The 21,502-nt window shown below is 41.5% G+C and overlaps 1 protein-coding gene and 1 long non-coding RNA gene across 8 annotated transcripts in view; one reads left to right on the top strand and one right to left on the bottom strand.

Moving 5' to 3' along the window:
• LOC111749712 (uncharacterized) overlaps window positions 1-15,470 on the bottom strand; it is a 41,164-nt gene extending 25,694 nt beyond the window's left edge. Inside the window, exon 1 of the long non-coding RNA XR_010322763.1 lies at window positions 11,988-15,470. This is a non-coding gene — a long non-coding RNA (uncharacterized LOC111749712). The remainder of the gene's footprint in view (window positions 1-11,987) is intronic.
• The window catches only part of ELMO1 (engulfment and cell motility 1), a 644,335-nt gene that overhangs the window by 611,630 nt on the left and 11,203 nt on the right, over window positions 1-21,502 (top strand). For all 7 annotated transcript variants that reach the window (XR_010322758.1, XM_023544287.2, XM_003406936.4 and 4 more), the window contains one exon: window positions 15,466-15,543. Coding sequence is in view for 6 of the 7 variants with exons in the window: in XM_023544287.2 (XP_023400055.1) it covers window positions 15,466-15,543 (78 nt within the window). In the remaining variant the exon portion in view is untranslated. The remainder of the gene's footprint in view (window positions 1-15,465; window positions 15,544-21,502) is intronic.

Raw genomic sequence — 21,502 nt, 5'->3', positions numbered from 1 at the left:
CCTGTTCGAGTTTACCAACCATCACCATGACAGCCCATGTTCCATTACAGAGGGTGTGGGGGCGGGGGGGGGCATTTTCTGAAGAGATGGAAGAATTAGCTTTGCTCCCAGTTTTCAGGTATTTTTTCCTTTCAGAGGAGTGGGAGGCTCTCAGAGAGCCAATCCCTTGCTTATACCTCTTGCCATCTTGGAACACATAGTGTCCATCCTTGAGCAGAAGTGTTCAGATGCATCTGGGTGTTCCAGAGATCTTGGTACCAAAAATATGCCATAGATAAATAAAGCATCTTTACTGTCCAGTATAAGCATCTAAGAGAAATGCCAAAATTATGCATGTCCCACTTATCATTCAGGGTTAAAGTCAATAGTCCCTGCTGTACAATTTCAAACATTCTGAAGAAAGACAAATGGGAATCAGGTCTTCACAGGATAGCCCTATCTGTGGCTAAAGAAAAACAGGTACTATGAAAGTACTATTCAGGGAGACAGAGTGAAGAAGATATGGCCAAGGAGGCTTATGGCACATCTTTGCTTCTTAAGTTACATAAGTATAACTCACCTCAAGTCCATGTGAATTCCTACTTTTTAAGCCTGTCACACCGTCTATCATTAAAGCCCTTAACATACAAGCATAATGTTGTAAGGCTAGGTGTCTGGAGCCTATGAGTCAACTGTTTCACTGCACCTGTGGGAGTGTCCACTGCTCTCTTCTCCATGATGTGGGGAGACCGAATTCTACAGCTTAGCAGATTCCAAAGGAGCATCCTTAACTGTAGCAGCAAGCCCCACAGCTTGCATGACTTACCTCCTATAGGGCTGACTTCCTTCAACATCAGCAGGGATTACCATATGCTCTGCATATGAGGTGTTCCCTGCATAATCTTGAGGAGTGCTGGCTGTGCTCATTTCCAGCTTAGGTCTCCATGGTTATACCAACACTTGGAGTTGAGCCTGAGACAATGTGAGGAAATTTGTAGCAACAGGAGTCCGTAAGTCAGAGAAAGCTGGGAAGAGTATGTTTGGCAGTGAAGCAGCCTTCCAAGTCTCAAGTGCTCTGAGTAAAGACCCAGAGAATTATGTAAAGCAGGTATGGAGGGACTTCTGGTTTCAGGTCCAATATGTAAAGAGCTTGGGAGTCATCAGTTCTGTTTTTCCAACCAGAAAAGCCTAGAAAAACTAAAATTCAATTACTTTTTTTGGACCTATCAGAGAACTGAGGTGGTAGGGCAGATCACATCCCAAAATAACAGAGAGTCAGGTGCATAAAGAGAATTACAGCTGAGATTTGCTTACCTGGAGCAGAAACCACTGGAGTTATAAGTTGGTAGAAGTATTTAAATGGCAATTTTGACAAATTGCTAGAGGCTGAGTGTGAGAGGGAGAAAGTCCTGGAGGCTGTAGTCTTAGAAGTACCCATAATTTCATGGGCTTTACCTGGAGAAACCCCACCAGTTTCTCATGGTGAAGATATGAGAAAGATTCCCTTGTGGTTTTGGCAGAAGGAGGAGAAGAGTAATTGTTAAATACTCCAAAGGCTTCTCGATAACAAAGTCCTGTTCTTCCGAGTTTTAGCTCAGCTTGGAGAAGGGAAATGCACATACTGAAGCCCCCTCTAGCCTTCCTGTCCCACCTGAGTGGTGGGCATAGTCAACAGGGGTCAGGACTTCAAGGAAATATATTGGAAACACTGCAGTCAGGAAAGGATGAGGGAGTGAGTACAGAGGTATACTACTGGAGAAACACTTGTGAAGGTCAGAGCCCTGAGATGCAAGCCCTCTAAAAGATTGAGATTTAATCAGAAGATTATAGAATGTTGCTCCTCTCTCATACCTTACCACCACACCAGTAAGACTCTAGTATAATAGTGGATTATAACTGAAAGATCTGTAAGACACAGGCTCTCTCTGAGTAGGAGTACTTAGGGAACCACAAAGTCAAGAAAGGAAACAAAAGCAAAGACACTAGATGAATTTGAAGCCTCATGCACCTATAGGTATAGCAAACATTAAACAGAGCCCAGCACCCAACCAGATTAACATAAATCCTCACAGAAAAGGCCTATTTACCTCGGTTCCTATTTATCCAGTACAACATATCTGGCTTTCAAAAAAAATTACAAAACATGCCAAAACTCAGATATAATACATATGTTGCAATTATCAGACAGGGAATTTAAAATAACTGTGATTAAGATACTGGAGCCCTGGTGGCCCAATGGTTAAGATCTAGGCTGTTAACGGAAAGGCTGGCAGTTCAAATCCACCAGCTGCTCCTTGGAAATCCTATGGGGTAGTTCTACTTTGTCCCATACGGTTGCTATGAGTTGGAATCAACTCCATAGCAACAGGTTTGGGCTTTTTTGTTGTTGTTTGATGATTAATATGTTAAAGACTCTAACAGAAAAACAGACAACATGCAAGGACAGACAGGTAATGTAAGCAGATGAAAACTCTTTAAAAAAAAAAAAAAAGGAAATGCTAGAAATCAAAAACACTTTAACAGAAATGAAGAATACCTTCAATGGGTTCATCAGTAGACTTGACATGGCCAAGGAAAGGATCAGTGAACTTGAAGATAGGTCAATAGAAACTTCCCAAACTAAAATTCAAAGAGAGAGAAAAAAAAAAAAAAAACAGAACACTAAGAACAAAAACTATGGGACAGTTGCAAAGGGTAGAATACATGCATAAATAGAATACCAGAAGGAAAAGAAAGAGAACAAAGAAGAATAAATATTGAAGTAATGATGGACAAGAACTTTGGAAAATTAGTTACAGATATCAAACCACAAATCAAGGAAGTTCAGAGAACACAAAAAATGACAAATAACAAAAAATTACACCTAGGCATATCGTATTCCAGTTGCAAAAAAACAAAGACAAAGAAGAAATCTTAAGGAGCTAAAGGGGGGGGTGGATGTCTTACCTATAGAAGAAGAAAGATAAGAATGACAGCAGACTTATTATCAGAAACTATGCAAGCAAGAAGAGAGTGGAGTGAAATTTTTAAAGTGTTGAAAGAAAAAAAACCCTACAATTCTACTAAAAAAAAAAAAAAGAATTCTATATGCAGTGAAATTATCTTTCAGTAGTGGAGGAGAAATAAAGACTTGGTCATACTAACAACACCTGAGAGAATTCATTGTCGGTATACCTGCTCCATAAAAAAAAAAAAAAAAAAAATGTTAAATAAGTTTAAAAAAAAAAAAAGTTTTTAAGCAGAAGAAAAATCATATGGGTTAGAAATTTGGAACTGTGTAAAGAAAGGAAAAGTTTCAGAGAAGGAATAAATTAAAGTAAAATAAAAATATTGTTTTTTTTCTTATTTCCAGTTGCTATAAAAGATAACTGTTTCAAGTAATAATATTAACAGTGTACTGGAAAATTATAGCATAAGGATAAGTGAGCAAATGAATGACTGCAAAGTCACAGTGACAGGAGGGTGTGATTAGGATACTCTGGGATAAGATTCCTGCTCTACACGTGGTGCTGTATAGTGTTAATCGAAGGTAGACTTATATTTATTTTTTCTGGTTTATATATTTTTTTTTTTGAACTTTAGATGAAGGTTGACAGAACAAAATAGTTTCTCATCAAACATTTAGAAGTCATGTTGTTATATGACATTGGTTAACAACCCCATGACATGTCAACACTCTCCCTTCTCAACCCTGGGTTCCCTATTACCAGCTTTTCTGTTCCCTCCTGCCTTCCAGTCCCTTCCCCAGGGCTGGTGCACCCGTTTAGTCTTAATTTTTTCCATGGGTCTGTTCAATCCTTGGCTGAAGGATGAACCTCAGGAGTGGCCTTATTACTGAGCTGAAGGGGTGTCTGGGGGCCATACTCTCAGGGTTTCTGTCAGGCCACCAAGTCTGGTCTTTCTTTGTGAGTTAGAATTTTGTTCTACATTTTTCTCCAGCTCTGTCCAGGACCTTCTGCTGTGATCCCTGTCAAAGCAGTCAGTGGTGGTAGCTGGGCACCATCTAGTTGTACTGGACTCAGTCTGGCGGAGGCTTTGGTAGATGTGGTCCATTTTTTTTTTTTTCCCCTTATGTCTTTAGTTTTCTTCATTCTTCCTTGCTCCTGAAGGAATGAGACCAGTGGAGTATCCTAGACGGCTGCTCACAGGCTTTTAAGACCCCAGATTCTACTCAGCAAAGTAGAATGTAGAACATTTTCTTTTTAAACGATGTTATGCCAGTTGAGCTAGATGTTCCCTGAGACCATGGTCCCCATAGTCCTCAGCCTAGCCTTTCAGTCCTTCAGGGAGTTTGGATGTTTCTATGGAGCTACCGTGGCCTTGCCTTGTACAGGTTGTGCTGGCTTCCCCAGAATTGTGTACTGTCTTACCCTTCATCGAAGTTACCATTTATCTATTGTCTGTCAAGTGTTTTTTCCATCTCCACCCCTCCCCTCCCTTGTAACCATCAAAGATTGTTTATTTTTGTATGTAAACCTTTTCATGAGTTTTTACGGTAGTGGTCTCATACAGTATTTGTCCTTTTGCGATTGACTTATTTCACTCAGCATAATGTCCTTCAGATGCATCCATGTTATGAGATACTTCACAGATTCATCATCTTTAGCGTTGCATCCTTTGATTTTTAATAAATTTACGTCTTTGTTTCTAAGGTATGTCTCTTATAGACAGCATATTGATGGATCCTGTTTTTTTAATCCATTCTGTCACTCTGTCTCTTTATGGGTGCATTGAGGCCATTTGCATTCAGTGTAATTATTGATAGAAAAATAGGTGTGAGTTTATTGCTGTCATTTTGTGTGCTTTTTTTGTGGTGCTGTAGTGGTTAAGTGCTACGGCTGCTAACCAAAGGGTCGGCAGTTCAAATCCGCCAGGCACTCCTTGGAAACTCTATGGGGCAGTTCTACTCTGTCCTATAGGGTCACTATGAGTTGGAATCGACTCGATGGCACTGGGTTGGGTTTTAACATTTTCTTTGTTCCTCTTACTCTTCTGTGCTGAGTTGCTTTTGTTTGTGGATTTCTTTTTCATTTCTTTTGTTTTTGTAGATTTTGTTTTTATTGAGACTTTATGTTTTCTTTATTTTGATGAGTAGGTTTGTTAACTTTCTTTGTGTTACCTTGAAATTTACCCTTATCTTCCTAGGTTTGAACCAGTCTATTATTACTTGGTATTGCCTTGCCTTCTTCTCCATTAGAAAATTCTATACCTATACTATTTATTCCTTTTCATTGTTCTGACATTGTTGTCATTTACAGATTAACCTCTCTGGTTCCCTGTTGCAGTTGTTTTGGTTTTGGATAGTCCTTGAGAGTTCATTTCCTAGGTTAGTATCTGGCTGGTACAATCTTGTGTCCTAGATTCAGGCTGTGGTCTGTTGTTGTTTGTTCTCAGACCAAAGGACTCCCTTTAATAATTCTTTTAAGTTTGGTTTGGTTTTTACATATTCCCTTAATTTCTGTTTATCTGGAAATGTCCTAATTTCACCATCATATTTGAACAAAAGTTTTGCAGGATGTATTATTCTTGGTTGGCAATTTTTTTCTTTCCGGGTTTTATATATGTCATCCCATTGCCTTCTTGACTGTATGGTTTCTGCTGAATAATCAGAGCTTAGTCTGATTATTTCTCCTCTGTATGTGACTTTTTGTTTTTCTTGAGCTGCTCACAGGATTTTTCTTTGTCCTTGGCTTTAGCGAGTATGATTATGATATGCCTTGGTGTTTTTCTTTTGGGGTCTATCCTATATAGTGTTTGTGGAGCTTCTTGGATGGTCAGCTTTTCATCATTCATGATATTAGGGAAGTTTTCTGTCAGCAATTCTTCAATGATCCTGTCTGCGTTTTCCATTTTCTCTCCCTGTTCTGAAACGCCAATTACTGACAAATTTTCACTTTTGATTGTATTCCACATAATTCTAAGGGTTTCTTCGTTTTTTGTTTTTTTTTATTCTTTTCTCTGATTTTTCCTCAAACAGAGTTGTATCCAAGTGTTTGTCTTCAGTTTCTCTGATTCTCTTTTCCATTGTTTCGAACCTTTTCCTTAGCCCTTCTATGACACTCCATTTCTGAAACCTTGTTGTTTATCTTTTGGATTTCTAATTGTTGTTTTTGTATGATTTCTAGTTGTGAATTTATTTTGGCATTTTGTTCCTGTATTACTTTCCCGAATTGTTCCATTTTTTTGGTCTGTATTTTCCATGAGTTTTTGTGCCTTTTCCATAAGTTTGTCTTTTTTCCTCATTTTTGTCTGCTTTTTGCTCCAGCTCTAGGATTGCTCTGAATATTAGAGATTTGAATTCCTTGTCAGGTAGTTCTAATGTCTTTTCTTCTACTGGAAAGTCATCTGGTGTTTTATTTTGGATGCCTGCTGGAACCATCCTGTCCTGTTTTTTTTTTACGTTTTGATATTGTCTGCTGTCTTTGGGACATTCAGTAGTTATTTTCTTTGTTTCTTGACTGTAGATTTGTTTGTTTCATCCTGCTTTTTTGTTTTATTTGTTTATGTCTGAGCAGGCAAGCTGCACGTTCTTTGTTATTTGTTCATCTGTAGTCACAGAACCTTTCAACTCCTTCTCCAATGGCAGGGTCAGTCATTCAGCTATCGTACAGCAGGGCAGGTCCAGCTGGAGGAGAGGCACTGGGATGGGTTGTTTGTGGCATGTACCAGGGCCGACAGGTTAGGCCAGGAATCAGTGCTGGGCAGATTCCAGTAGACTGTACCTATGCTGCTCGGGGGTGTTATATTCAGTGCACAGTGGAGGTAAGCAGGAAAGAGGGGGGAGGTTGTAATGTGTGGAGCTAATAGGAGTATGGGAAAGAGGAGAGAGAAACAGGAGCCAAAAACAAACAAGCAAAGAAAGAAAAAAAAAAGAAGAATGCTAAGGGAGCTTGCAGTTGCAGGGAGAGATGAGAAACTGAGAAATGAAGAAAAGGAAAAAGAAAGAAGAAAAATAACTAGATAGATATTTGGAAAATAAAAGCCCCCAGGAGTCTCAAAGTCCCACCGGTAGGGCTGCCAAGATCGGGGATGTGGCTCCCAGGCTGCATAGTATAGCCTGGCTAGAGCGGGTATAGATGTCACTAGGCAGCTGCACAGATTGGGAGAGTGGTTCCTAAGCCGTGCAGTGCAGCCCAGCTAGAAGGGTCTCCCAAGCTGCAAAAAGAAAAACAAACGAAACAAAACAAAGCAAAACAAGGGGGAAAAAAAATCCCCAGGGATCCCACCAGATCCCTGCATGCAGTTGTGTGCCAGGGGAGTGGTTCCCCAGTCAAGCATGGCTTCACAGCCTTTCAAGAAGAAGCAAAGATGGCACATGGAGCCAGGCATTCCGGAGAAAGGAGGGGGAGGTGGTAGGAGGCGTAGAAGAAACCAAAAGAGTCAGAAAGAACCAGCACCAGCTCAGGGGCCTGGCCAGTGTGGGCAGGGTGAATCCAAGCATTCTGAAGCCAAAGCAGTTGCCTCCTGGCCAAGAGACTGAGGCTGGTGGGAAGCAGAGGTGGCTACAGAGGGAGGGAGAAGGGGAGGGTTAGGAAAGTGTATATTGCTCATTACCGGGTGCTCTGTCTCCTGCTGGGAACTTCGTGAAGCTGCTTTCCCATACTCCCTGTCTGCCAATCTCTGACGTGGGTGGGTCAAATCCAAGTGGCACAGACACTGCACTTCCTGGCCAGCTAAGCAACTGCAGCCAGCCAGGAAGCTGGGAGGCAGAGAAGCGGGGAGAGAATAGAGGGTAGGAAAGTGTGTATCGCTCATTACCGGGTGCTCTGCCTCCTGCTGGGAGCTCCGTGACGCTGCTTTCCCGTGCTCCCTGTCTGCCAATCCCCAACAGGAGTCCAAGATGGTGGATCCATGCTGCATTAGCTGATGGGGCCCTCTGCATGTATCTCTCATCACCCTCTGTCCTCCCTCAGTTTCTTAGTCCAGTCAGTGCTTGGCTGAGTTCCTCATCTCTTTACTTGACACTTCAGGTTCCAGGAATGATGTTTATCTCTGTTTTACTTAGTTTTTCAGGTCTTTGCTGTGGAGGGATGGCATGGTGCTTCTGTCTATGGCACCGTATTGGCCGGAAGTAGACTTAGATTAATTTTAAATGTATACTGTAAACTCTAAGGCAACCACTAAAAAATTTTTTCAAGAGGTATAATTGATATGCTAAGAGAGGAAATAAAATGGAATCGTGTAAAATGCTCAAAAGAGGAGGAGGCAGAAAGGGGGGGCGGGAAACAAAGAACAAATGCAGCACATAGAAAAGAGTTACAAACATGGTAGAGATTAACACAGCTATATAAATAATTACTTTGAATGTGAATGCTCTAAATACACCATTTAAAGGCCAGAGATTGTCAGAGTGGATAAGTAAATTTCAAACCAAACCAAATCCATTGTCATCAAATTGATTCCAACTCATGGTGATCCTATGTGTGTAGGGTAGAACTGCACTCCATAAGGCTTTCAATGACTGACTTTTTGAAAGAAGAACACCAGGCGTTTCTTCTGAGATACCTCTGGGTAGGTTCAAACTACCAGCCTCTCAGTTAGTAGTTGAGTGTTAACCATTTGCACCACCCAGGGACTCCTTGGAAAAGTAAATAACAGCCAACTATACATTGTCTATAGGAAACCCACATTAAATACAAAGACTCAGATAGGTTAAAAATAAAGGGATGGGGAAAGATATACCATAATAACAGTAATCGAAAGAAAGCTGGAGTAGCTGTATTAACTTCAGAGAAAGCAGAAAATTCAGAACAAAGGAAATATTTAGGAATATTTAGGGGTAAATTCTCTAGAAAGACATAATAATCCTAAACAAGCATGTACCTAACAAGAGATCAAAATACATGAAGCAAAAACTGATAGAACTGAAAAGAGAAACAGACAAATCCATTATTATGTTGGAGAATTCAGCACCCCTCTGCCAGTAATCAACAGATCAAGCAAGCAGAAAATCAGTAAGGACTTTGATGACCTGAACAGTACCATCAATCAATTTGAACTAATTGACACCTATAGAATAATCCATCCAATAACAGTAGAATGTGCATTTTTCTCAAGCTGATGTGGAACATTAACCAAGATAGGCCACACTGTGGGCCATTAAATTCTCCTTTATAAATGCAAAAGAATAGCAATTACACAAAGTATATTGTTAGACCACATTGGAATTAAACTAGAAATCAATAACAGAAAAGTTCCAAAATATTTAGAAATTAAACAGCACACTTCTAAATAAACCGTGGTTCAAAGAAGTCTCAGAGAAATTGGAAAATATTTTGAACCAAACCAAAATGGAAACACGATTTATCAAAATGTGTAAGATGCAATGAAAGCAGTGCTTAGAGGGAAATTTATAGCATTGAATGTATAAGAAAACAAAAAAAGATCTAAAATCAGTAAGTCAAGTTTCCACTATAGGAAACTAGAGAAAGCAGAGTAATTTCAGCCTACAGACAGCAAAGGAAAAAAAAAAATAATTAAAAATAGAGTAGAATCAACAAAATTGAAAACAACAAAAAAAAGAAAAATTAATGAAATCAACAGGTGGTTCTTTGAAAAGATCAATAAAATCAATAAACTTCTAGCCAGGCTAACCAAGAAAAAGAAGACACAAATTACCAGTGTCAAAACAGGTGTGGAGATCATGACCTCATTGAAACGTGTGTGATATGTGTGGGTGAATTTGACCTTTCTGTATGAGAGGCCTCTTCCCTTCCTGTAAAGGAGACCAACAAACTGAGAAAATGAGTAGATTAATGTTTCACAACTTTTTGTTGTTGTTGTTGTCATGGCATTCATAGAAAATTGGATGGATGGATGGACGGACGGACGGACGGACGGATGGATGATGAATTTCTGAGACTTAAAAAGCATTGTCAAGGGTAGATGGAAATTCAATGGGAAGAATTTTTTTTTTAATGATTAAGGATTCTAAATTCAAGCTCTGTAATTTATAAAATAAATTTGATTTGTGGCTGTGTTTTATAAAGTGGGCGTTCATGGTGCTTGTCTCACGTACTCACCAAAGGAAAGATCTGCCCGGATCCTACTGACTGAGTTAGGAGGATATTTGGTATTAAGAGAAGCTTCCATCTTACTGTGTGCCAGAATCCAACTGACATTTTTCCAGTGTGACTTTTAAGGCCAAAATAAGAAGCAGACTATACTAGAAGCTGGTGTCCTAATATCAGCTTGAAAAACTTGGTCTTAGTCCAAAAGCCCTTTTTTCAGATTCACTGCATTCATCATTCATTCATTCAGTAAATGCACTGAGCAGTCTTCTGGTACCAGGCCTGTGCCAAGTGCTTAGGAATCCGAAGATAAGTACAACCTGGCCCCTGGCCCTGGGGTGTCCGGTAAGGAAGACTTATGCATAAACAGATAACTAACATTCGGTGTTGTCTATGTCCCAGTAAGTTTGAACATGGAGGAGGAGAGTCTGGGAGAGTTGAAAAAGAGTTGACCTGGGCTTCGAAAAAGAGTAGACCAGGCAGAAGCAGGGGGAAGACATTCCAGGAGGAGAGAGGGATAGCATGTGAAAAGGCACCAGGGACTTCGACATATGAAGGAGCCTGCTCTGATTGGGAAACGCTGAATGCAAAGTATAGCATTGCTGGGGACAGAGAAAAGAAAATGGGGTGGAAAATTATAGGCCAATAATGCCGTTAAAATAGATTGGGGCCAGAAAGTTATGGCCGACTGAAGAAGGCAAAACCAAACAAAACCTGTTGCCGCCGTGTCAATTCTGACTTATAGTGACCCTGTAGGACAGACTAGAAGTGCTGTATAGGGTTTCCAAAGCTGTAAACTTTATGGAAGCAGCCTGCCACATCTTTCTCCGGCAGAGCAGCTGGTGGGTTAGAAGCACCATCCTTCCAGCTAGCAGCTGAGCACTTAACCGCTGTGCCACCAGGGCTCCTCTTAGCACACACACATGCCAAATTATGTTCTGTTGCCTTTAGTCAAAATGTTTTGCCCACCAGATAACCTGGATAGATTGCGGAGCCAGAGAGAGGAACCCCATGAGAGTGAGAAATAGCTTGATGGTTGACAATGTCAGGTGAGAAATTCTAGGCAAAATGGCCAAATGAGGCAGGTTATATCAAAACAATATAAGGAATGGCAGTCAATACTGTATACCGAAAGTATGTTGTATCAAACTTGACTCTTGTGTTCAGTTAATTCATCAGTAGACTCACAGAAGATGGCAGTCCCCAAATGAAGGCGACATTCACATCCAGAATTTCTCTGAGCACCCCCTGACCCAGCCTGTCTGCTCACTGGTCCCAGATCCAAAGAGTTGAGTATGAAGGCCAGAGGCCAGAGGGCAGTCTACCCCTGCCTTCCTCCACACAGTGAGGTGGCAGGTGTGAGTCAATGGAACAGAGCATGAGGCAAGCTGCTTCTGGATATGATTTTTCACTGAATTAAATCCAGAGGGAACAAAAGGCCATCAGTAGTAATTAGCAAAGCTCTGGAGCCTTGGGAGTCTGAGTGACTGTTTTGTGTGACAAGAGGCCCCTGCAGAGGACACTGCCCCAGATCCATGAAGCTTACTCTGCCATCACCTGGCACCTTTCTTCCTCACGGACAGTGTGGACAGGTGGCAGCTTCTGGAGTGTTAGCCTGAGTGGTGCCATAACCCCTGGCTCCACAGCCTCCCTGCCCGAAGTGCTGAAGAGCTGACCTTCACACAGGACTCAACGACAGCAAGGCAGAGACATCCGTAAATCTCATTATAAGTGCTAGCGCCTTTTAACGCAGGCGTACGGTGCAGAGAACTAATTCCTCCCACCCCCTCCCACCCAGTCTTGTTGAAATTAAAGTGTGGATCGACATTCTCACGAATTTCCCATTTCCTGCCTGTGTTTATCAGAAATCTAGGTCGTGACAATTCCGACCACTCAAGTCGTGAGTGGTGTATGCCATAGAAGGGCAAAGCCAAGTTTCACGCCCCGCACTTCACCTTCCTCCCTTCTCCCACTGCCCTGCAGGAGAGAAAATGTTACCATGATAACCACGTTGATGCTCTGGTCTCAAGTGACATCACCACCTAGTCAAGAGGATGCGCCTGGGCTCTGATGGTGTTCATACCGGCTCTCATTAGGAAGAGGATAATTAGCCATGTGATTTTCCTAAACAAAGCAGCAATTGTAGTCAGCTCGGGAAGTCCTTCATGAATTTCACCTTTTCCTTTTTGGTATTTCCATGTGTGGCCAAGTAGAACTGTACATAGGCTTTTCAATAGCTGATTTTTCAGAAGCAGATCGCCAAGCCTTTCTTTATTGGCACCTCTGAGTAAACTCAAAACTCCAAGCTTTCAGTCAGTAGCCGAGCTCATTATCCATTTGCTGTAATATACTGACTGGTTATTGAAAAGACAAGCCAGTCCTCTCCTTTTTCTCCTTGCCTCCTAAAACAGTCTTCCCAAGCCTAAAGACAATTTTCCTAAGGAGAGATACTGAAATTAGTAAAGAAATCATTATGTATATCAACCTTGCTAATCTAAGAGCAAGTTTTATGAATTTATATCATTAGAGCATAACTTTTTATTGAAAAAAATATTTACAGTTTTTGGAAAGAAGAAAATAGTCATTTATTATCCTAGCACCATAACATAATGAATTCCATTTCCCATATTCGCCTCCATTATTCATCATTGTGGTCAGTAGGTATATAGTGGTTTTACACACAGCTTTTTTTCACTGAAGATCATATCTTCGTAATTATCATACTGAATGGCTGGCTGAATGTGATTCTCTGGGTTGCTAATTTGTGATTTCTTTAATGCTTTACCCAAAGGAAGGAGGACATTTAGCTAGTTTCTTATAAATTGTGTTCTTATGGATAATAACATATAGCTTTAGCATTCTTTGAAATAGTTTTTTAGCAATAATGTCCAGGAATGGGATCCCTGGTTCTTGATATGTATTGCCTTACTAATTTTTCAAAGGGGTGATACCAGTTTATGGTGCCACTGGCAGGCCCATGATGATCCCTAGGTAGTGCAAATGGTTTGTGCTTGGCTACTAACTGGAAGCTTGGTGGTTCAAATCCACCCAGTGGTACTGCAGAAGAAAGGCCTAGCAATCTATAAGATTACAACCACAGAAAACCCTATGGAGTACAGTTCTGCTCTGAAATACATGGGGTCACCCTGAGCCAGGATCAACTCTACAGCAATGGATTTTAGCAGGGCCATGACTATTTCGATTATAAATTAGAAGACTCAAGATAGATGACTATAGACACAGATACCAAACTTAATGGAAAAGTCGTGGGTGGGTGTGTGTGTGGGGGGGGGGAGGTGTGTGTGTGTGGGTGTGTGTGTGTGTGTGTGTTGGTGTGCTCCCTGTTTTTACATTAGCCATCTTCACTGGGCAAGGCCTGAATGAAGGCTCGAGGAAGAAAAAGAATGGAAAACGATGAGGGGTATTTTTGCAGCAGAACTCCGGCTCCATGACTCAGCATTCTTGCCTGCCTTGTTTCTACTTCTGGCAGGGCAGGGAGGCCAGGAGTGTGAGATGGTGGTAGATGGAGCCTCAGAACAAGAGCTGCTCCCTCTTAATGAGGGGACAGCTGGAGGCGAGCCAGAGAGAGGAACCCCATGAGAGCCAGAAATAGCTTGATGGTTGACAATGTCGGGTGAGACATCCAGCTAACGCTGGGCCTCCCAAGTTCACTTTGGAAGAATTCTTTAACCTATCTGAAATTCTGAAATCTGGCAGCATTGACATCGTCTTTTTGCCTCCTGTCCTCTTTCTGGGGCATTCTTGCTGTGAATCACTGGCCAAAGCCAATACCTCTGACAGATACTAAGGAAGAGAATGTTGTGGGGAGATCTGCCTCCCTGACAGAATGCTTCGTGGGCGGTTACTGAGCACTCCTCCCCTGATCACAGCAGGAGGAGAGGACTGGACATCAGTGGTACCTAATTAAGGCATAGAGAAGGAAGATAGGCTAGAATATGTATGTTACAATGATGTAGCACACTGAGGCAAATACACTTGGACCTTCTCTTCCAAATTTGGAACCAAATGGGTGATGAGAGGAGTCCCTGGGTGGCACAAACTGTTAAGTACTCAGCTACTAACCCAAAGATTGGTGGTTCAGACTCACCCAGAGGTGCCTCAGAACAAAAGCCTGGCAATTTGCTTCCAAAAGGCCATAGCCTTAAAAACCCTATGGAGCATAGTTCTACTGTGTAACACATGGCGTCACCATGAATCAGAATCAACTGGATTGGCCTTTTTTTTAAGGGTGTTGAGCTGTACCAATGGCTCTCATTGTCCGAAGGTTGTTCTCTGCTGACTGCTCAGATGAGTAGAACGATCATTGTACCCAGTAGTGACACAGCACATACAGAAGGAGAGGTGTATTTTAATGTACAGATTAGAGATGATGCTGAGTGTCTTGGCTAAGGTCACCCTGCTACAATGAACTAGAAATGTCACGTAGTCCTTTGGGCCTGGTACATAGTCTGCTGTCAGTGAATGAATCCAGGAATTCGGAGGTCAAGTCTATGCTTCTTTATTGTACCCTGCGGCTTCTATAGGATAAAATCTAGGTTTTGTGCAGCCTTTGCTCTATAGCTGGTCAAAGACCCAAGACAAACGAACCTCATGCACAGCTACTACCTGTCTATAACGGAGGCTTGCGTGTTGCTATGATGCTGAACAGGATGCAGTGGAGCGTCTGGACTAAGTGGGACTAGGAAGAAGGGCCTGGCAATCTACCTAAAGATAATGGGTTCACCCAGAAGCCTCATTACCATCCATGTAGCTTCTATGTTTTAGAAAGTTTACATCCCTGGGGTTATCTGTTTTATCTGTCTGTTTTGCTGTTGAGTCTGCCCCCAACTCCAACTCAGGGCAACCTCATTTACAGTGGAACAGAATGCTGGATCAGGTCATTTTGATCCATGGAATTTCAGCTGGCTGATTTTCAGAAGTAGATCACCAGGCCTCTCTCCTTAGTCCGTCTTAGATTCTCCACTGAATCCTGTTCAGCATCATAGCAACAGGCAAGCCTCCACTGACATAGGCCTCCCACATGGAAGGTGAGAATTCTACCACTAAGCCACCTACAACCTCTGACTGGGAAGGGCTTTACTGTTTTTTCATGGTCTCCCTGGAAGGCAGATGCTGAAGAGAGGAGAGTGGCACAGCTTTGGAGCTATGAGGCCTTGGAGAGCTCATGCAACCTTGCTCACCCTTTTTCCATAAAAGGGGAATGATAATACGTGCTACACGGGCTGTCATGAGAATTAAAAGAGATGGTTCATGCAGAGTACTTCCCTTGAATGGAGAGAAGCAATCGTGTTGTAACCCTTGAAAGGCATGGCCCTCCCTCCGTTCAGCCTCATTGCTGCTCCTCTTCTCTGTACATAGAGTGGTCCTGCTCCATGTTCAGTCTCCAGCCATTTGTACCTGCAAAACAAATGTGCTGATTTTCCCTAAATGTGCTATTTTCCCTAATCTCTTGTAGGAGGTGCTTGAACTTGCTTTCTCCATCTTGTATGACTCAAACTGCCAGCTGAACTTCATCGCTCCTGACAAGCATGAGGTAAGGGTCTCAGTGGGGTTAATTGATGAAAGAAAGTTACATTTTCTCTAGAAAAATAAGCAGAAAGAAAAAAATTTTCATTTAAAAAAAAAGACTGCCAAGAACACAAAAGACACAAGGTAATTATGAGTCCAAGAGACAGAAAGAGCCACATAAACCAGAGACTACATCAGCCTGAGACAGGAAGAACTAGATGGTACCCTGCTACAACCGATAACTGCCCTGACAGGGAACACAGCAGAGAACCCCTGAGGAAGCAGGAGAGCAGTGGGATACAGACCTCAAATTCTCATAAAAAGACAAGACTTAATAGTCTGACTGAGACTAGAAGGACCCTGGAGGTCATGGCCCTCAGACCTTCTGTTAGCCCAAGACAGGAACCATTCCCAAAGCCAACTCTTCAGACAGGGATTAGACTGGACGATGGGTTGGAGACTGGACTATTTTATGGGATAGAAAATGGGACTGGCGAAGAGTGAGCTTCCTTGGATCAAGTAGACACATGAGACTGTGGGCAGCTCCTGTCTGGAGGGGAGATAAAAAGGCAGAGGGGGTCAGAAACTGGCTGAACGGACACAAAAATAGAGGGTGGAGGGAAGGAGTGTGCTGTCTCATTGGGGAGAGAGGAACTGGGAGTATATAGCAAGGTGTATATACATTTTTGTATGAGAGACTGACTTGATCTGTAAACTTGCATGTAAAGCACAATAAAAATTAAAAAAAAAAAAAAAAGGCTGCCTGAGAAAATCGTGAACAAAGAAAGGTACATCTTGTTGATTTGAAATAGCATAGAAACTTCTTGGCAAACTGCCAATTGTAAGAGGTTCAAGGTCCAACTAGCTTGGCTGATAGTTCATGGGGAAGAAAAAGGGTGAGTTGGGGAGACAACAAATGCCTCAAACTCAACAAGGGCATAAATGCTAACCCTGAAGAAGCAATACCCGTTACAGCTTTGGTTTTCATTGGATATTAAACTATTCTTTATTCTTTAAAACATCTGATGATATAGGTTTGCTACCAAGTTTCTTTAAGCTGTTTTGAGAGGTTCAGGGCTGCCTGTTGGAATTTTATTTTTGAGATGCTTTTATTCATTTTTGACATCTTGTTATATGTATAATTTGTTTCTGCTTCTTGAGGCACACTGTCAGCTATATTTAAAATATTTAGCATAAAATCTAGGAAAATACATTTGTAAGATAAAGTAGCAGTTACGGTTGATTGAACTTTTTTCTTGTAAACGAGAACCCAATATCGTGCTTGCAAGTTTTATTTTTAGATGATGCCGTTCAGATTTTTGTCTTGTATGTGGTTGCATAAACAGGTTTCAGAAAGGAAGGGGGCATTTTAATAGAATCTAACTTCTGTTCACCATTTCCCCCTAGGAGACTTAGCTCATTTAGAAGTTATTCAGTATCTGGTTTTCACTGGTTTGAAGCTTTTGAATAAAATTGTACTTCCCAAAGAGAGAAGAAAGATAAAACACAAATCCTGCATTTAGAATGGTGCTTAAGAATAATTCTGTCTTAACTTGACATTTAGTTTGCAGAAGGGATAAGACTTTGTCTTCATCTTTCTGAAAATAGATACAGTGACCTACTGTTTCTGTTTCTAAATAAAATTGTGGTTGTACACAGGTCACCATGTTGAAGATGTATAGAGCTGTATGGAAAACTATTTAAAACAGTAGAGCCGTGCATGCTATTTTAGTCTATGCAAGGCTGCTTTCCCCTGGCGTACATTAATTCCAGATAAGGAGAAATGCTTTGAGATTGCCAAGTTTTTATTCATATCTGCTACTTCCAGTAGATATAGTGAGGAGAAAAATGCCTTACAATTATAAACACATTTAATTTCTTCATACCACTTTCATATCTAAACCAAAAAAACCAAACCCAGTGCCATTGAGTCAATTCCAACTCATAGCGAGCCTATAGGACAAAGCAGAACTGCCCCATAGAGTTTCCAAGGAGCTGTATTGCCATTTTATTGTCAAAATTACTCCATAAAAGAGAAAGTTTTATTACAGATATCCTCATTTGTAAATGAGGAGAGAGAGGCCTCCCAAAATTGAATACCTCAACAATCCAAACCAAACCCATTGCCGTCAAGTCGATTCTGACTCCTAGCGCACTATAGGACTGAGTAGAGCTGCCCCATAGGGTTTCCAAGAAGCAGATGGTGGCTTCAAACTGCTGATCTTTTGGTTAACAAGGGCAGCTTGCCATTGCTCTTAACCACTTCACCACCAGGGCTCCGATTCTGTGCCAAGCACCATTAAATGCTTTGTATACATGATCCCCACTTATATATAACCCTAAAAGAAACAAACTCACATTAAACTCATTTATAAAAGAGGGAAATGAGGCACAGAGAGGTTAAGGAACTTGCCCAGGGTCACACAGTGATTAAGTAATGAGCTGGGGTTTAAACACATAACTACAATGTCATTACCACACCTAAGATCTTAATGTCTTAATATTACTGTATACAGTTCATTTTCAGATTTCTTACATTGTCTCATTTGTGTGTTGTGCCTGTTTATTTTTTATTTTACAGTTTGTTCAAATCAAAATACAAGTAAGGTCAATACATTGCAATTGATTGGCAGGTTTCTTAAGTTTGTTTTTTTTTTTTTAATCTACATGTTCCTCTTTTCTCTTTCTCTTGTGTATTTTCTCTCTTGGCAATTTATTTACCAAAGAAACCAGGTCATTTGTTCTGTAACATTGCCCATAGTCTATATTTTGTGATTATAACTCTATGTATTAGTTTGTCATTGTTGCTATAAGGAATTACCCCAGATTAAGCAGTTTAAAATAACAGTATTATCTTACAGTTCAAGAGGTGAGAAGTCTGAAGCGGGTCTCACTGAGCTAAAATCGGGGTATTGGCAGTTCTGCGTTCCTTTTTGGAGGCTCTAGGAAAGAATCAATTTCTTTGCCTTTTCCAACTTCTAAAGGCCCGCCACATTCCTGGGCTCATGGCCTCCTTCCATCTCCAAGGCCAGCAATGTTAGCCAGGGACGGGTTATCCAATAAGCAAGGTATGCACAGGCTTACTTGTGTTTACTTACTCATCTGTGGTGCACATCAATTGGTGAAAACCAGGTGAAATTGTACAGTACAGATTAGTAAGTAAACACATGTAAACCCATACATTCCTTGCTTACTTGTTAATCCGCTCCTGTGTTAGGCTAAGTCCTCCCACACCATATCACTCTGCCCTCCTCCACTGTAGTCAGGTTTCTTTCTGCCTCTCAGTTCTCTAACTCTGACTCCTCTTCCACTTTTAAGGACCCTGTGATTACACTGGGCCCACCTGGACAATCCAGGCTAATCTCTCTAGTTTAAGGTCAGCTGATAAACAACCTTCCTTCCACCTGCAGCCTTAATTCCCCTTAGCCATGTAACCTGGCCTATTCACAGGTTCCAGGGATTAGGACATGGACATCTTTTGGTGGGGCGGGGGAGGGGGGTCATTATCCTGCCTCCACACCCTGTAATATCATGTTCCCTGGCCCCCTGTATTTCCTATAATTTGGTAGTGAGAAGCTTGATCAGATTCAGGATCAAATTTTTTTTTTTTTTTTTAGCGATATTTGCATCTTTTTAGCAAGTATTTAGTACTTCCATGGTGTCTGCTTGTCTCTCTTTTTAGAATGTCAGCAGCCATAGATGATTATTACCTAGGTCCTTTGGCTCCTTTGGTACATTAAACCAAAAAAAATAAAAAGCCGTTGCAGTCAAGTCGATTCTGACTCATAGCACCCTATAGGACAGAATAGAACTCCCCATAGGGTTTCCAAGGAGGGGCTGTTAGAGGATGCTAAATGATGATACCCTAATGCTATCATTCCTTCTCCATTTATTAGCAGGATACTTACATAAAGACAAACTTGCCTCATCAACTATTTGATTACCTTAAAGTTAAGCAGTTTATGTAGGATTAAAAAAAAAGCCCAAACCCGTTGTTGTCAAGTCATAGCAACCCTATAAGACAGAGTAGAACTGTGCTGAGGAGGGCCTGGTGAATTTGAACTGCTGACCTTTCAGTTAGCAGCTGAGCTCTTCACCACTGTGCCACCAGCACAGTTTTTAAAATAATGATCATCTTCCAAAGGAAACCAATAAGGCTTTTTTGGTGTGTGAGTCACATTATAAAGTCATGGATTTAAACATATCTGTGTTTCAATCAGAAACCCCAGTGGCATAGTGGTTAAGTGCTATGGCTGCTAACCAAGAGGTCAGCAGTTCAAATCCACCAGGCGCTCCTTGGAAACTCTATCAGGCGGTTCTACTCTGTCCTATAGGGTCGCTATGAGTTGGAATCCACTCAACGGCAGTGGGTTTGTTTTTTGTTTGTTTGTTTTTTTGGCGTTTCGGTCTGTTGCTGTTATCGTTGTTATTGTCTCAGTTATCCTATCTGGCACAAGTCGGAACAGGTTGGCTTCTGAGTCCTATTGCCATGATCTCAGTGTCTTTAGTAGCTTTTCTGGCCTTCTGCTATGACAAGATGTTCCAAGCTCATCATACGCATTTGCTGCCTTTGATCTGTGGAGGCTTGGTTACTTTAGTTTTTGTTAGCTGAGGTTGAGTCAGCCCCCTACTCATGGTGACCCCATGCATAGCGGATGAAATGCTACCAGTCGGGCACCAGCCTCAGGATCAGTTGCCGATCATACAGTGTTTTCTTGTGAACCGTAGGGTTTTCATTGGCTGATTTTAGTAGGAAATGGTATTTAGTGGCCACATCTGGGCACTAAATATGCTTATTACTACTTGGTTGGTCATTGTTTTTAGGTCTTTTGGTGGATAAAAGTAGAAGTTACGATTTTTTTAAAGCTAAAATACATCATGAATTTATACTAGTACTTTCAATTCTGATTCAGCACTACAGGGTTTTTATTTACTGGTCAATGTACTTTTTAACAGTTTCCTGTGCCTGCTGCTTCTTAAAAGAAAAGCACCATAGAAATGTTTCTGTGGGTTAGTCTGTCCTGGAAGCTCGCCAAGGCTAGAAGGGCCGCGTGCAAAGAGCAGTAATCGTTAATACTGAGGGATTTACGATGAAACAATGTCAGAGCTGGAAGGGGCCTTAAATGGCAGAGTTCATGGCTCCCATACCTGGATGTACATCAGAATTAGATGAGGAACTTTCTAAATAAATTTCCTCACCCACAGCCTTCAACATCAGAATCTCTAGGGTAGGACTTAGGGTAGGAGATGGATGTTTAGATGTCTTCAGAAGCTGGCTAAGGTATTTATAAGAACACTAATCTTCCCTTAACACTGCTTTGGTGTTTAGATGGTTTAAAACATTTGGCTGAAACCACATAGCCAAGGTAGATCCTAAGCCTTACAGTTCAATGCCGCACTACCAAGGCATCCCCCTCCCCTCAAAAAACCATTGCCATCAAGTCAACTGTGACTCACAGCAACCCTATACGACAGAGTAGAACAGTCCCATAGGGTGCCCAAGGCTGTAAATTTTACAGAAGAAGACTGCTACATCTTTCTATTGCAGAGGAGCTGGTGAGTTCAAACTGCTGAACTTTTTGGTTAGCAGCCAAGGACTTAACCACTGCACTACCAGGGCTCCTACTACCCAGGCAGGGGTCTCCTAATATCACCCATTTTGCATGCTGTCAACTTAAAAAGTAGTGTTTCTAATGTGCATCATGGAAGAGTTCCATCACATTGCTATGACTTAAGGTTTATATAGTGATTGCAACTTTTTCGTTCTTTTATATTGAGACCTGCTATCGTATTCTGGAACATGGCCCAGGTAACCACGGTGCAAAGGACAGGCTAAGCAGGGTCTGGAATTGCATCTTGACCTGCTGAGGATAGGGGAGGGGGGCAATCTGGAGAGCATGCTAGAAGGAAGACCACTCCAAAAATTCAGTTGCCATTGAGTCAATTCCAGCTCCTGGCAACCCCATGTATTTCAGAGTAGAACT

Source organism: Loxodonta africana, chromosome 8 (assembly GCF_030014295.1).
Source record: "Loxodonta africana isolate mLoxAfr1 chromosome 8, mLoxAfr1.hap2, whole genome shotgun sequence".
Classification (NCBI taxonomy): Eukaryota; Metazoa; Chordata; class Mammalia; order Proboscidea; family Elephantidae; genus Loxodonta; species Loxodonta africana.
Note: the sequence above shows the minus strand (reverse complement) of the source record. Positions and strands in the feature narration are given on the sequence as shown.